The following is a 15,346-nucleotide window of genomic DNA, read 5'->3' on the forward strand; positions in this document are numbered from 1 at the left end:
GGAGACATCTCTGTAAAGAAGCAGATTTTGGGGGCATTTTTTACTTCTAGTATAGTCTAGAAGAGTCGGTCTCAACCCTTTTTTGTACCAGGACCCATTTGTAAACATTGGCCAGTTCTGACCCAGTGCCCCTTGCTCTGGAACCACTGCCCCACTTCCCAGCCCCACCAGTGTGTGGGGCAGGGTGGACACTAAGCAGCCCTTCACAAGCTGGAACTCTGCCAGCCTGCAAGGGAAAAGCCAGAGTTTTCCACCTTTTTCTCCTTTAAAGGAGAATCCATTTTTAAAATTTGATCCATTTTTAAAGCTTGTTCATGACCCTTTCATATATTCTTGCGACCCACTGGTTGAGAAACACTAATCTAGAAAAATACGTTTTCATAGAAACATTACTTCATTTGGATTATTGTTCTATACATACTGAAAAGTACATTCTTGAGAGATGCTCTGTTGGAACTGATAGCTTTTTGCCCTTATCTAGAATGTCTGGATGTTTAAAATTATCTGGTTATAGGAACCTTCTCTAGTAACTAGCTGAAAATAAACTTGCTATCACTGAAAGGTGAAAACTTAGCTTTGCTTTTTTTTTTTTTTTAAATTTGGCAAAACATACTGTTCAGTGGAATCCCTAAAACACTGGAAGATTTTACTGAAATACTATTCTATTTATATTCCTGGTTGCTGGTCAAGTCATTTTAATTCTGTGTGTACTTTCTTTATGAATAAGGAAATAGTAAAATGTTTTTGAGCTTTCTGGATTGACCTCAGTCCCCCAACCCCCCCACATCAGTAATTACCTGCATCATGCCCCGCCCCCTTTTTATTTTTATTTTATTATCATTTTTTAGAACATAATTTCTTATTCTACACACCAATGTTATCCAGACACCATTTTGAAAATATAATTTCTATGTAGGTTTTTTGGCTTTCTCTTGTATTGATTAATGCAACCTCATATTTTAATTATAACATGTAATGCATTACAGTTTTTCTAAAGTTCTGTGAATGTCTCACTTGGAAGTGGTGATACAAAAAGGCTGTGGGATATGGACTTTTATGCTTAATGAAGAAGCCATGTTATAAACTCAATTTGCTTTACAGCACAACCCTTCCCAGCTTTGATTCAGTAATTTCTAATTCATGAAAACATCCACCAAAACTGGTTGAATCAATGTGAACAATAAGGTGGGCAGTCCCCAAGTCTCAAGTAGATCCATAATATACAAGGAAAACTTCTTACCTGGTGTAGAATCACGATCAACTTGGGCACCATATAATGAAAGATTTTCCGCCTTGGTCTTGTCCACCTGGGCCATTTTCCAAATTTTTTTTCTCTTCAGTGAATGTTTTTCTTTTGACTATCAACCTTTCTCAGTATTGAGCTACTACAGTCTCATGTCTAACGGTGAATGAGGACAGTTACTTATAAGCAACAGTTATTCTAGTTGTATGTACATAACAAATGTCAATTCTTACTCCCCCCTTTTTTGGTTAGGAAAAAGTTCCTGCCTATCTGGCAACCTCCCCAATAACCACTGAAGATCAGTTCTTTAAAGAGACTGGTGATCATTTGAAATCTGGTGAAAATGAAAGGACATGTCAGCTATCTGAAGTTCCACACACAATAGAAATGGAGACTGTGTTCACCCCAGGGTCTGTGAAGAAGAAAAAGCGCAGAAGAAAGAAATACAAACAAGACAGTAAGAAAGAAGATCAAATATCATCTGCTGGGACTGAGGAGATCTTTGAAATGGAAATAAGCTCAGATGATGAGAAAGGTATTCAGCCTCTAAGGTAAGCTATTGGAATAGGCTTCTACAATTTGTGGAACTGTAACAGCATATCTGTACCACCCTAAAATGGTTGCAGGATACACTGTGCTGAGAGGAGCCATGCTACACCCACACCATTTGTCCTTCCAAACTGCACTAGAGCAATTACATGACTGCCAGTTCAGAAGGCAGTGCCTACAGAGTAGGTACTGTATGCCATTGTACTGGGGCAGTATAGATATACCTCCAGCCCTTTCTTGAAAGAGAGATAATTTGTTATCATAACTGTAGTTTCCATAGGTCTTCAGCATTTTTCAGACTTTGGCTGTTTAAAATCCAAGAGCAAATGCAAAGTCTTAGTTTTCTCATTTCATGGTGGTAAGTCATGTGTGTGGTAGGACTATTTTGCCTAGGCAGAGAGTGCAATAAAAAACCTGTTTATATAAAATACCATAAACGTGTTGTTTTATAGGGCACACAGTAAAAGATGGTTGATATTTTGTTCCTTAAAAGGTGAAAGTAGCCAGTTTAAAACCAGTGTTTATGCCATAAATGGGATTAACTCAGAATAAATGAAGAACAATGCATACGTTGTTTTTATAATAGAGATGTCAAAACATAGCTGCATTATTGCTTCCAGTCCAAGCAGACAAGATTGACTATTTCTCTTTTATCCTTTGCATTATGGGTCTAATGTTAACCAGTTGCAGTTTCTTTAGACCAGTGATTCTCAGCCAAGGTGCTGTGCACAGTGTGCCTTGAGATCCTTTCAGGGGTGCCATGGGGTGCCACAAACATGATTTACAAGCTAAACCCATAGATTTCAAATAGGAATACATAATGTTAAAAAACATTCTGATCTGTTGTGGTTTTTCTGAGTTCTTTGCAATGGAAGAATCACTCTATTGTTTTTCTGTAGCTAAAAACAAGTGAGACCTAGGAAGTGGTATTTTCTGAGGCGTGTGTTGAGTTTCTCAAGGAGTGCTTCAAGTCTAAAAAGGTTGAGAACCAATGCTTTAGGCTCAGCAGCAGCATATATTTTCCCCTGACTGTAGCTAATTTGTTATTGCACAACAAAGTTGTTAAATGTGGTCAAATACTGAATTTATTTTAGACTAGCTTTGGGATTTGAAAGAATGATAACACCTGGCCAAGAAAAGGTTTTTCATAGGATGAGGAAGTGTTTGTCAGTTCAACTGGCCAGAAAATAAAGTAGGGTTGCTGAATAGAATTATCTGTTCTTTGATATGGGTCTCTGTGTAAAGGATCTCAGATTTTAACAATATGGAAATCTGAAATGGCAGTCACCAAGGTGAGCACAGTGAAAAAACATTAAATAATACTTAGCAGTTTGTTATACCCTTTTTGAGAACTGAAGCTCTGCATTTTTAAATTATTAAGATCAATATTTTAATTTTTAGGAAGTTGATATCTTTAGAAATGGACCTCATCATACAACTTGCCACTGTAATACTGTTGATGATATGGTAGTATTCACTATTACATTTCAGACAGAATCCATTTACACAGAAAAGTGATCTTTTAAGAAATATCTTTGAGAAATAACTGTAATATATCCAGTCCTCAGAATGGAGAACCCCAGGACATTAACTGTTGACAGATTGCTACTGTCTTAGTTATAAGAAGAAAGAAAATATTCATCCGTCACAAATTCAGAAATCAATCATTTCCGTTAAAGGAAAATGGAGAATATTTGAATCTCTGTTTAATGCATTATAACAATGTACACTAAAATTTTAGGAACCTCATCCTGTTTCTTTCAGGAAAACGACTCTTGCATGTCTCCAGGCAGTTGTTCTTGGGAGCAAGTGATGATAATTCAGAAGGCATATCAAGTAACTCTGATTGGAGGGTGGCTAAAGATTGTAGCTTGAACTAAAGCATGCGTCTTAGTCAAAGCTACAGGAAGCTTCAGGGTTTCTGAAATGCTTTGTTATATTAATTAGAAAAATCGGTAGAGGCAAAAGGTAATATTTAAGTAATCTCTTAGAAAGTCAGAATGTTCTGGTAATTGCCTACTAAAAATGCATTCATTTCCATATAAAACTGAGTGTTGCTACAAATGCATTATATTTCAGTGGTTGCCTTCTGAACATATGCATATTTCATCTTCACTGATAGCATAACTGAGCACATATATAATACCAGATGGAGAAATTCCATTTAAGGAATTAAATCCAAAAAATATTGATAATTTTGATGATAAGATCTGTAACTGCAGATCTTTACATATGTCTGCCCAACCACTCTAACAAAATAGGGATTAAAACACCATACTGTAGCAACATATAATGGATTTTCTGTTGGTCAGTAGATCATTGTGCACTTTAGTTCTGAAGAAATAAGTTGAAAAGCTTCACATGTAGCAAGGGATATGAACACTACCCAACAGCAATACTGGCATATTGGCAGGCATCCTATTAACAGTCACAAATTCCTCAGGCCCTTTGGAACTTACATTGCTATATCAAAATTACAAAAATTTAATAACAGGAAAGCAAAAGCCCCTGTTTAATAGAAATAAAATAGGACCAGAAGCAGCAGGCTAACCTTTCTAATAGGAAGATCAACATTACAGCAGCAAGTACCATCATAGGACATCTTATCAATTTTTGTTCTTGTAAAACAGAAAATAACTTTTTCTGTTCTTCAGGAATTCCACTTACAGTTATTCTTGTAACCTGTCACAAAGCTAACAACTCTCCTTAATATGGCATAGTGTTCTGTGTTTATGTCTTCAGTAGTGCCCCTCTCATCTAAAATACTACTAAGGGTCAGGAGAGTTATTGGGGCTGGTATATGCTAAGCCATAAATGGTATAATGGGTGTAATGGATTCTATATATTTTTGCACTAAAGTGCATTGCATTTTTGTTTATTTTTATGTCCATATTTGGATGTCCTATTGTTATGGTCAGCTAATAATTTTCTTTAAGACTAGTTAATATGCCAATAATTGAAATATTATGAAGGCATCCATGCACACACACATGTGTGCACTCACATTTGTGCATGCACACTATTTTTTTGACTTACAAAATAGTTAATTTAAAAAATCATTTATAAAATGTATGTATTTAAAGCATATTTAAAATCTTTGGTAGAAATAAGGAAAGGATGGTCTGTCTCTGCTTATAGTCTCAGTTCTTCTAGGTGAGTTACTAATGAAGATCTGTCATTTATAAATGACTTAAAAAAAATCCCATTTATCTCCACAGAGGATCTTCAAATTCTTCACCGAAGAATGAAGAGCAGAAGGAGTCTTTGATTTATCACTCCAAGGATCTTTACCCTCTGTCTGATGGTGAATGGGCCCCTTTGGAGAAGTAGGTTGTATGTAATGTATATTTTCTATATGGCTTTTTTACTCCACCTTGATAAAACTAATGCATTTCCTCCATCACCTAATGCAAGGTCTTCAATTTGTCAGGGACCTGACAGCTGTTCAGTCTGTGCTTACAAGTTAATTTTGTTCTAAATGAACAAAAACTCTTTTTTTTTTTTTAAATTCATTGGCACCAAAAATGTCAACCCAGTAGACGATCAGTTTTGCTTACCTAAGTTACTTGGTCAAAACAGTGTAAAAAATCATGGCAAAAGTTTGGAAGTGGAATAAACTTTCGGTTCCAGTTCAGTTCCAAAATTAATAAGGGCTAGCTTTTTTCCCCTAATGCTCTCTTGTCCCATGACTAGAGTACCTCATGCTATTTTGTAACTGAAGGATCCTTTAGTTCAGCGGTGCTCAACCTTTTTTTGTACTGGGACCCATTTGCAAAGATTGATAGCTTGTTCTGACCCACACCCCACTCCCTGCTGCAGCTTCTGCACCCAACCACCTTCCCCCAGTGCCAGCAGGCACTTGGCCCCTCTTCACACACGTGTATGCCCTGTCCCCCCAACCACCACTCCCCATACACTTACCTTCATCCAGTTGCTGGCACTGTTCCCATGACTCAGCTTGGCTGCGTTCTGGCCATGCCCCAAGCAGCCACTTGCAGGCTAAAACACTGCTAGCCTGCAAAGGGAAACCTGTACTTCCGCGCATTTTTCTGGCACTTGCTCATGACCCTTTGAAATATTCTTACAACTCACTTTTGGGTCATGACCCATGGGTTGAGACACGGTACTTTAGTTGTTTAGGAAGGAGCAAGTTCAACTGGTCTTTGGAAGAAGACCAGTTACTCTTTTGTTACTCTTTGCTTTACAAAACACTTCAGAGTGCAAATGATGTGTTTTAGGCTTTCCAAGGTTTTTATAGTCAAGGGGAGTGTCTACACATGCATTAATGTGCTTTGCCTAACATGCATTAAATTTAATACTTCTAATATGAGGTACTAAATAAATGTGCATTAGGCTGCCCTAGTGCAGTAGCATAAACGCATGCTTTTTAGATGACACTTAATGCATAGTAGCCTATTTTACTGCACATTATTGTAATAGCACTTTTTAACGTGATGGTTTAATGCATAATAAAATAGGCTACTACACATTAAAGTGCACATATAGATGTACCCAAGGGGAGCAAGACTCCAGGTACTTCTAGTTTTCTTTAATGTTAACTATGCCTATAAATCAAAGGCAAGTTTTATTGTGAGCCTTTGGTTCCATTTTTGTGTACAAAAAGGAGGGTAAAAATTTCAGAAACTATATTAGTTCCAAAGAAAGTAGTAGTCAGGAAATCATGGAAATGCAGCATGATACTGGAATGTACATTCAAGTATTACTTAGGTTATTACTTTTTTCACTGGGATAAGGTCCACAGATGTTAAAATAGTGTGTAGGTTGATTGCAGTGCGGAGTCAAAACCAGATTTGTTAGTTGCTGGAAGCAAGGGAATGCCTTCTTGCTTTCCCCCTCCCCACAAAGTTCATTCTAGATCAGTGATTTTAAACCTTTAAGCCTTGAGGCACCCCTCCCATTACTTATGATTTTTTTCTGGCAACCCAGCTGAAAATCATGGAAATTAGATCTAAATTCAGAAAAGATATGGAGGGGAGAGTTGAAAACTACTTATCTAGCTGGTGCCACCTAAAGGGAGAGTGGGGAGGGAGGAGAAGAACAGGACCTTGCCCTGCAGTGCCCTTTTTCCACTGTCTGCCCCCTACCCACTTCTGGTCTACCTCAAGGGGCAAGGGCAGCCCCTGCTGCTGAAGCTCTTTCTTCAGCCCCACTCTTCTCTTCCTGCCAGCCTGAGATATGTGGGAGGAGCAAAGGGGAAGAGCCAGGCTGCAAAACACAGCTTGTCCTTGTGTCTGCTGCTTACAGCAGAGTGCACTGCTGGGAGCATGGGGAAGCTGACACCGGGGCTGCCTGTGGGTGGGCAATGGCACCTGGGGGTGGGCGAGTCCAGTTAAATCTAGGGAATTGGTACTGAAAGGGCACATCTTCATGTTGCCATATGGCAACATTGCTACAGTGCCATGCTTTAGTACTTCCTTTGGCAGTACTAAAGCATGGCACAGTAACTATCCATACTGTGCTGTGTGCACAGTTAGATTTTGCCGCTATTTTGCCATAGTGGCATGCTAAAACAGGGGAGCATATCACTATGGCGAAGAAGCTGCCAATCTTGTATAGACTTACATGATCGCTATGTCACCCTAGCACATCACTACTGTAATGTACGGTGACGTGTAGATGTACCCAAAGAAAATGGAGTAGTATGTCAACCAACTGGAATAGCTTAATTTCTTGATGTGGCTGAGTGAAGTTCTTTCCGTAGTTAAAGTATGTTTTGATTGTGGTACTTGGTGTCCGATTGGATTTTCAGTAATAAGCCAGGAAAAACATGGTCAGCCCTCCTTCAGAAAAACAGCTTTTCCTATCCTAGATAGCAAGATTTCCCATCTGTGTGGGCAGTGTCCATTACAGAGAAGATGTATATTAAAACTTGCATAGCAGTAGTGGAAACTATAGAAATATCCTCATATTAAGCTAGTTTAGGTAATGAATAGCCTTTCTGCATCTGTAAACAGCAATAAATGACCTAAAACATCTTTACGTATGTGAGATATGGCTTATGACCTCTTTGAAAATGGGACAAATTCTCTGCAACAATTTTTTTTTTTTTTTTAAAAGAAAGAGGATGATACGAAAGATAGGAAAAACATAACAGCAGTAATGCTGCTTGTTCTTTTCAGGCTAAAGAGGCTATGGGTCTTGGTCTGATAATTTAGTTTAGAATTGAACCTTCTGACATCCTAATAAACATCTGCTGTTGCAGAAATCAAACATCCAGACAGTTTCAAAATAGATACTTGATTATGTGAATGTTACTCATGTGGATCCTAGAATAAATTAAACATACAATTTATTCTTCTGGCTGTTGCCAAGCCATGATTTTAGCTGCCATACTAAACAAGTGAAATAACCTTGACATCCTTCACTGGGGTTTTACTGTGAATGTCTGTGTCTAATCAAAAAGGAAAAATCTCTAATATTTGTGTGATCTGATTCTTCAAGAGAAGATAGTTTTGGATAAATCCCAACCACTAAATTCTGCTTCAGAACAGTAACTCCTATTCCAGCTCCACAGGGTCAAAGGGTATTATCTTGGAATCTTCTGCTCCTTTGAGCACAGTCCAGATTTTAACTTTGGAAAGTAGAATTGAATTGCTTTGGCCAAGGAAGTTCTCAGTTGAAGGGATTCCAGGGAGAAGTGGAATATCTGCTTTCTTGGCCTGATAAGTCTGGTTCTTCCTGTGGGCAGGAAGAAGTACCCATTATAATGGACCTCCATATCTTATTAGAAAACTTAGGGCCTTGTTACACCTTATATTGTAAGCCACACACATGTTATTTGGCTTAGTGTTGCCCTGCTTAATGGAGCAGTCACACCTTAAGGCAAAAAAACCCATCTCTCACTGCCCTTCACCTGCACAGCCACTTGCCTGCTCTCTGACTTGCCACTAGAGGCTTGGTGAGCAGGGGCAGGACTAGGAGCTATGCATGGCTCTAGACAGGGGCAGTGCCCCTTAATGTTCCTATAATGTTTCCTGTGTTTTTCTGTGATTAAAAATTCTTTGAGCCCCTTTCAGTTGGGGGGGGGGGTGGTAAAAGGTGGTTGAAGTATCCCTGGCAACCCCAGGTAATGCCAGGACCTGATACATGAAAGAGCTGGGGCACCTGTGGTTTGTGGAGTTTGCTGGCTATGGTGGGGGACCACACGGGAAGCACCACAGCCACTGGGCTGCAGTGCTGGCTCTGATCAATGGGAGCAGCAAGCTGGTCCAGGTGGCAGGAGAAGGTACTGCAGTCATCGGGCGCCCCAAGGCTGTGGCACTTGCTCTGCCCGATGGAAGCAGTGAGCCAATGTGGGTGGGGGTGGAAGGCAATGCAGTTGCTGGGTGCTCCAGCGCTGCAGAGCTTGGTTCTGTCCAGCAGGCTGAGGGGGCTGCTGCCCAGACCAACTTGTTGCTGTCTCCTGGCACAGTGAGCACTCCAGCCTTGGAGTATACTGGGAGGCTTCAACTTGAGCAAAATTAGCTGAGGGGAGTGGCCATACCTTAATGGAGCAAGAGCAAGGTTATGCAGATAAGAGACAATCCTGCTGTGGAATGATATAACTTTAAGACAAATGAGTGCCTTAAGCCACTTAGAGGTGTTAACATGCAGCCAATCTAGGGGTTAAGAGCTCCAGAAGTTGCCCAGAAGTACTATGTAACAAGGCCCTTAAACCTAAGCACACTTTCCCTCTCTACCTTGGTCATTGTATGAGAGAGATTCTGAGATATTATTCCTGCCCCAACCCTGAGCAGGGATAATAGCATATTGCTGCATGTTATTGTACATATATTGGAATTGGTGTTATCACATTGCTTTTAAGTTAATTTGTTGGAATTTAATAGCAGATGAAACTTTTGGGTCTAGCAAGCTTGAATCTTGTTCCTTGATGTGAGTAAAATAATTTTTAAACAGCTTATCCTCAGACAGGGTAATATATCGATTTTTATAATTTCAGCTATATCAGATAACATGAGTTTTAAAAAGGAAATTGGGGGGAGGGAGATTACACAGAGACCATTTAAAAACCAATGAAGAAATCTGTTTAGGATGATTGGTATGTAAGCCCCTTAATGTGATTTTAGTTTTAACCTAATTTCTCACAGTCTGAAAACCCAGCTGGGCTCTGTGCCCTGATGCTGAATAATTGAAGCTCTGTTAAGCAAGCAAAACTTAACAGAACTAGCTGAACGACAAATGCATTTTAAACACTGTAGCTTTCTCTTTGTTCCGATAGCACTTTCTCTGAGCCAGTCTGCCCTAAAAGTGATTCAGAACTAGAAGTGAAACCTGCCGAGAGCTTGCTTAGATCTGAATCTCACATGGAGTGGACGTGGGGAGGATTTCCAGAATCTACCAAGGTAAAGTTATTTGCAGATTTATTTACTGTTTGGACTTCATATGACTGAATTTTGCCATATTTAAAACTATACCATATTAAAGTATTGAATGCAAGCTGTTCCAAAATATACAATAGAAATAATATGAGCATAGCATCCTCTTGTGGTTGGGGTGAACAAAAGGATTGTTTTGTTGATTTCAAAGGGTGGACTGCAAATTCTTCCAGAAAGTTTAGAATAAAAATCTAGCTATCAAATTTGTTGCTAGAAACTGATGATACTGTGTAACTTGAGGTTAAATGTAACAATCAAGTACTTTCATCTTCCTTTTTAAAGATAAAAATAAGTTCATTCCAGGTGAAGTGGGCACAAGCTGTTACTGTAGCTTGACATTTGGATTTGGTGCCTAAACGTCCACCATTACAGAATAAATGGCCAACAAGTACTACTTCAAATGGATTTAGTTCTTGTTAGGATGCCTGGAGAGAGATGTTGCCCTAGTGCATCCCTATCAAACTTCCTTTGGGCAGGGCCTCTTGCCCTCCCTGAGAGAAGCCTCAAGTGAATTTATGTTCCTTTCCTGAGTTTGGATATTCCCTGCACCCTTAAGGGGTAATGGAGTTTGGGTCTTAAATCCACAGGTGGCTTTATGTAGATGTTCACCAGTAGAACTCTGCTGTGATCCACAGTGGGGTCGCCTCAAATGAAGGTAATCAAAAAATGACTTTGGATTATAAATGAACATCCAAACATGGACATATTTTTTTTTCAAGAAAACTGGTTTATAATTGAAAGTCTTTCTGTTAATAAACAGTGATTTACCCTCAACAAAGGAAAAGTCAGGGCTTACTGCTAATATTTCCTGAGAGCATTAAATTAACCTATCTGGATCTATCATTGCAAGTATTAAAAAAAATATGAAAGCAGAGAGTTGTCTTTAATGCACTGTGTAGTCTAGTCATCCCATTACTGTTACTTTCCTCATCAGTGAAAAGAAGGTAGGTTTCCTTAGCATTAAATGTTAAATAATATTGTCTTATCCACAGTATTTCTGGTAGCCTACATAAAGTGCTAGGTGCTCTCAAACAAAAAAAATGGTTTTTCCCCTGGCCTGAGGACTTAAAAAGCATGGGGTAGTTGGTAAAAACAACATATATGAATAACATATTTTATTATCACAAGACGAATATGTATAAAACTAGTGAAGGTTCAAATCGGCTAGTTTCTGATGAGCAACGCATTGAAAGTGCCTTCAGGAAGACTTGAATTGTGAATGATCTTAGAATAGAAAACTGAACAGATTTTTATACTTATGAAGTGAGTAAACAAGGTACTGTGTACTTAGCACTGGTGGGACTTTACTAACTTGGAGGGATGCATATCAGGCTGCTAAAAGGTAAGTTCATTATGTTAGTTTGTCAGATAATCTCTGGGATAATTATCATGAATGCTTGTTCAATGTTCAGAGCCAAATGACATGAATAACACATGATGAAAGTACTAACTAGAATTTTATTTTCAGATATGCAAAAAAGAAAAATTGGAACAACCTAGAACAGCCACTATTACCCCATCGGAGAAGACGCATTTTAGAGTCATCCTCAGCTCTGATGAAGTTGAAGATGAAGATTTGATGAAAGATCCTGTCTGTACTGTACTGAAACCTGAACCCAGAACTCATCCTCTATTGCAACAGAGAGATAGTAAAGATTTCCTTGCTTCAGCAATCATAGAACCTCAGGATTCATCTTCCTTAGATGCTGATCGTCCCCCCAACCCATTAGTGGATGTGTTATCAGAAACAAAACCAACAGCAAAAATTGAATCTCCCTCCAAAAAGAAAGGTATATAATAGAACAGTGTCTTATGCCTACCGTCGGATCTGTGAAATTTGAGGTGACTTAAAAAAGAATAGACTTGCACCTTTTCGCTTCCCGTGTTTAAAATTTTAAAACAAAAGCAAAATCCTAGACCAGGGTTTTCCAACCTTTTTTGGTCGTTGCACCCCCAGGCAGCTGGACGTGGAACTACTCCTGGCTGCGGCCAGATGCAGAACCAGGGGTGGGGGGGAGCCACAGGGCTGGACATGGTGGGGGGCGTGACTGGATACAGAGTGGCTGTAGTGCTGGGTAATGGGAAGTGGCAGCAGCTTCTGCATTCGAGCTTCTCTCTCCCTTCTCCCCCCACTCCTCCCCCCCACCAATCTGTGCAGCCTGCAGAAGAGCATCACTACCCTTGCCTGTCCCCACCCACCTGCGTGTACCCCTGAGGGCCCTTCAAAGTACCCCTGGGGGTATGTGTACCCCTGGTTGACAACCCGTGTCCTAGGGGATGCCTACGTTGCCTCCTAAGTGAGACCAGGAATGCCATTGAAGAATAAGTTGCACCTATTCCATGTGCCCTTTGCTCACTGATTTCAGGAGCAAATAGGTTGATGCATCCTTGAGTCGGAGAGACTGAGCCTGGTGTTGGTCTATAGGCCAGCAAACCTACAGCAATTCCTGTTTGGTTTTTTGTACAGTGCTCATGTTGTTCTGTTTTTTCACCAGCAATGCATTTAATATACACATTCACCTAAAATGAACCAACTCTTACAATTGACAGGCGTCCACAAGAGAAGCCAGCACCAGGGGCCTGATGATATTTACTTGGATGACTTGAAGGCTTTGGAACCTGAAGTTGCTGCACTCTATTTTCCCAAAAGGTAGCTTTAGATAAACTTTAATGTTGCAAGGCTTATGCTGCACAGATTCTGTGAAATATTAAGGCTTAGTTTTAGATGTGAGAGAACTAAATAAGATAAAAACATTTTTTGTTCAAACTTGACATTTGAAGTTGGGAATATATAGTACATTAGTAATCAATATTAAATTTATTCTGCATTATGGAGAGAAGCAAACCTTTATTGTTTTCTTAGTGAATTCAGTTGTTGGTTTCAGAGCCATGACTGGAGTTGCTTTGAACAGTTCACTACCATACTTAGCTCTTGACATGAGTACAGATAGGCATGGAGAACTGGCACAAGAAAGCTTGTGTACTTAAATGCCTGTTTTTCCTAAGAAGTGTCTGAAAATGGAGCCTCAAGAGTGAATATTCTTGGCAAACTTCAAATTTAACAATTTTTTTGCAGTTAGCTCTAAACCTATGCATGATCTGGGCACAACCAATGTATTGGGGTTTTAATCATAACCATATAGCTGCAGGGGAGCCCACAGTCTTGCTCTTTGTTCTTCCTCAAGTTGTTTTCGTAGAGTTTGAGGTACTCCTGACATTGGCTTAAGGGCTTTCTGCAGGGAAAATGGTTTTGGGGGGGAGTTAATAAGGATGCGGGCTTTCTCCTGCAAAGTTCTGAAGCTTCTTCCTTCATCCGGGGAAGAAAGAATGGAATGAAGACGCAAGACTAGAGTTCCACTGAACTGGTCCCAGGGAAATGGTTTTGGTTCGTTTTTCTTCAGATGCACTTACATACCTTTAGCCAAAATGCATTATTTTCTCTAAACTGGGTATTTGTTGACTACAAATGGCAGATGATAAATTGGCATCATTCAGTGATTAGTCTAAACAGATTTTCTACTGGTTTATGTTGCACAGGGTCAACATATTTAAAACAAACAAACAAACCCCTCTCCCTAACCTTCTCCTTCCCCCCCCCCCAAACCAAAACATATGCAACAGATTTTTTTATCTAAATATTATCTACCAAGTAATGTTAGCTTAATAGTCAAATTTCATATGGGTCTTTGTTATCCAGCTACAGTTATTTCTAAAAACAGCAAAAAACATTTTCCCCCAGCTTTACATCAGCTTCTGAAAACTACACCCTACGTTTTGTCCTACAACTTTTTGTATCTTAAGTGAAAGAGTCATCAGCTCTGGTTGTCAGTGCAAATATGGGAAACTGATTTTGAACACACTAGAAAATTGTATAATTTCAAACCTAGTGTTAAACAGTTTTTTTTTTTTTTTAAAGGATTTAAATGGGATTTTATTTTTTTTCACTACTGAAATATCATCCAATGCACGTTCCAAAACATTTTTTTAAACATAAATCTTTTCAGACATGTCTTTAATATCTAATGTACTTAGCTGTATACTGTGTATGGCAGTAAACTACAGAGTTCTGCACTTCATTAAATATTAAGTAACAAATATAGTGGAAAATGTTATAAAAAAGAGTTTAGTCAGTTGATATCTGCTTCAACAGCTATAAAGTTTTGACTCAGAGAGAGGACTTAAACATTTGACATGAAGACAGGTGTGTGCCAATGTCAGTGACTACTGGCCAATCTTAAGGCTAGATTCTCTTAATTTTGAATGACCTTTTGTTTTAAAATAAGTGGAGTGTATTTTTTTTCTCCAATTTATCTTAATATCAGTGGAAGGAGAAAAGGGTCATTAGAATTACCAATGTTGTATTTTTTTTAAGTTAATGATATGCCTTAACATTTCATTACCAGTCCTTGGGTCCAAGCACCAATTAATTTTGAAGCCACTGGGCAAAATACCTGTACATTTTTATTAGAGCTTAGTTGTTTCGAATTACTTGAATAAAATGGTTTGGATCATGTAAAACTAAGTTGCTATCACAAATTGCATATCAAATTATCATGGCAGAGAAAATAGCATTTCCTATTAATGCTTCAATTCTAAGTTTAAAGAGAATATTGTTTCCAAGCGTCTGGCATTTCAGAGTAGTTTCACAAAGAGACTGTTTCCTTTTTCCAAAAAAAAAGAAATCTAACGCTGGTGTAATAGATCTTTCCTTTGTAGTGTAATGCAGTATTTGAAATACAACAGTATGTAGTAGTAGTAGAACAGTTTGTACCATGTCCTGTACATAATACGATTTTATACAAATAGAACCTCTTTCTTTCAGTGATTCTGATCCAGGTTCCAGGCAGTGGACAGAGTCAGATACTTTCTCTGGTTCTCAGTCACCACAGTCAGTGGGAAGTGCTGCAGCTGATAGTGGCACAGAGTGTATGTCTGATTCTGCTATGGATTTGCCTGATGTTACCCTCTCACTTTGTGGAGGTCTAAATGAAAATGGAGAGATCTCTAAAGGTATGTAAGAAACTAAGTCAAACACAAATAGGCACGGTGTACTCAACCGACAACTTATTTTAGGTTCTTAGTACTCTTCTTCAGAAGCTTTTAGTTTTTAATTTTGATCAAAGTGGGGAAGGATAAGAACCAGGAATCTGCTTTATAT

At 38.9% G+C, this 15,346-nt stretch overlaps 1 protein-coding gene across 1 annotated transcript in view; it reads left to right on the plus strand.

The window, feature by feature from the left end:
• LPIN2 (lipin 2) overlaps positions 1 to 15,346 on the plus strand; it is a 107,147-nt gene that overhangs the window by 49,072 nt on the left and 42,729 nt on the right. The window contains exons 4-9 of the mRNA XM_019525841.1: positions 1,496 to 1,794; positions 5,011 to 5,118; positions 10,032 to 10,155; positions 11,657 to 11,978; positions 12,739 to 12,838; positions 15,011 to 15,198. Of these exons, the coding sequence (XP_019381386.1) occupies positions 1,496 to 1,794; positions 5,011 to 5,118; positions 10,032 to 10,155; positions 11,657 to 11,978; positions 12,739 to 12,838; positions 15,011 to 15,198 (1,141 nt within the window). The remainder of the gene's footprint in view (positions 1 to 1,495; positions 1,795 to 5,010; positions 5,119 to 10,031; positions 10,156 to 11,656; positions 11,979 to 12,738; positions 12,839 to 15,010; positions 15,199 to 15,346) is intronic.

The sequence above is a fragment of the Gavialis gangeticus genome, unplaced genomic scaffold (assembly GCF_001723915.1).
Source record: "Gavialis gangeticus isolate Ggan-Ray unplaced genomic scaffold, GavGan_comp1, whole genome shotgun sequence".
NCBI classification, from domain to species: Eukaryota; Metazoa; Chordata; order Crocodylia; family Gavialidae; genus Gavialis; species Gavialis gangeticus.